Here is a 496-nt window from a genome sequence, read left to right on the forward strand (position 1 = left end):
TTGGAAAGGCATGAGTTCATGCCTTCTCAATATCAAGCCAGTGAAGATAAACTTTACCTGTGTGTGCCAATCTGTGCCAGCCCCAATCAAGGGAGTTGTTCTAGGTTTATATCTTTCCCAGAGAGATTGAAAGTTCCTTGGCTGTTCATCCTGATTTTGAGAACTTCTCTCACTTGCAACATTTGATGGCTGATGGAAAGAAAAATTAATTCAATATATTTCTGTTCTTAATCACAGAAATTCATAAATATGGTAATACGTTGTACTTTTGTCTGCTGTCATTTGGCTATTGCAAATGTTTTTTCTCTTTATAACTAGTCCAAAACATTCATGCATTTCAAGAAAATAAAGACTTGTCAAACAAAATTATATACATATTATACTGCAGAAAGTAGCTTCAAAAATAAATCAAAATTAAAATGTTCTAATAAAAAGAATTGAAACAGTATCAGATAACCAGAACATTTTTTTCCCAAAAATATGATTATACATACAT

At 31.5% G+C, this 496-nt stretch overlaps 1 protein-coding gene across 1 annotated transcript in view; it reads right to left on the reverse strand.

Moving 5' to 3' along the window:
- The window catches only part of LOC119593997 (CCAAT/enhancer-binding protein zeta-like), a gene marked incomplete in the record, with an annotated part of 18,001 nt that overhangs the window by 15,399 nt on the left and 2,106 nt on the right, over positions 1 to 496 (reverse strand). Inside the window, 1 exon segment of the mRNA XM_037943024.1 lies at positions 58 to 189. Within this exon segment, the coding sequence (XP_037798952.1) occupies positions 58 to 189 (132 nt within the window).

Source organism: Penaeus monodon, chromosome 33 (assembly GCF_015228065.2).
Source record: "Penaeus monodon isolate SGIC_2016 chromosome 33, NSTDA_Pmon_1, whole genome shotgun sequence".
In the NCBI taxonomy this organism is placed as follows: domain Eukaryota; kingdom Metazoa; phylum Arthropoda; class Malacostraca; order Decapoda; family Penaeidae; genus Penaeus; species Penaeus monodon.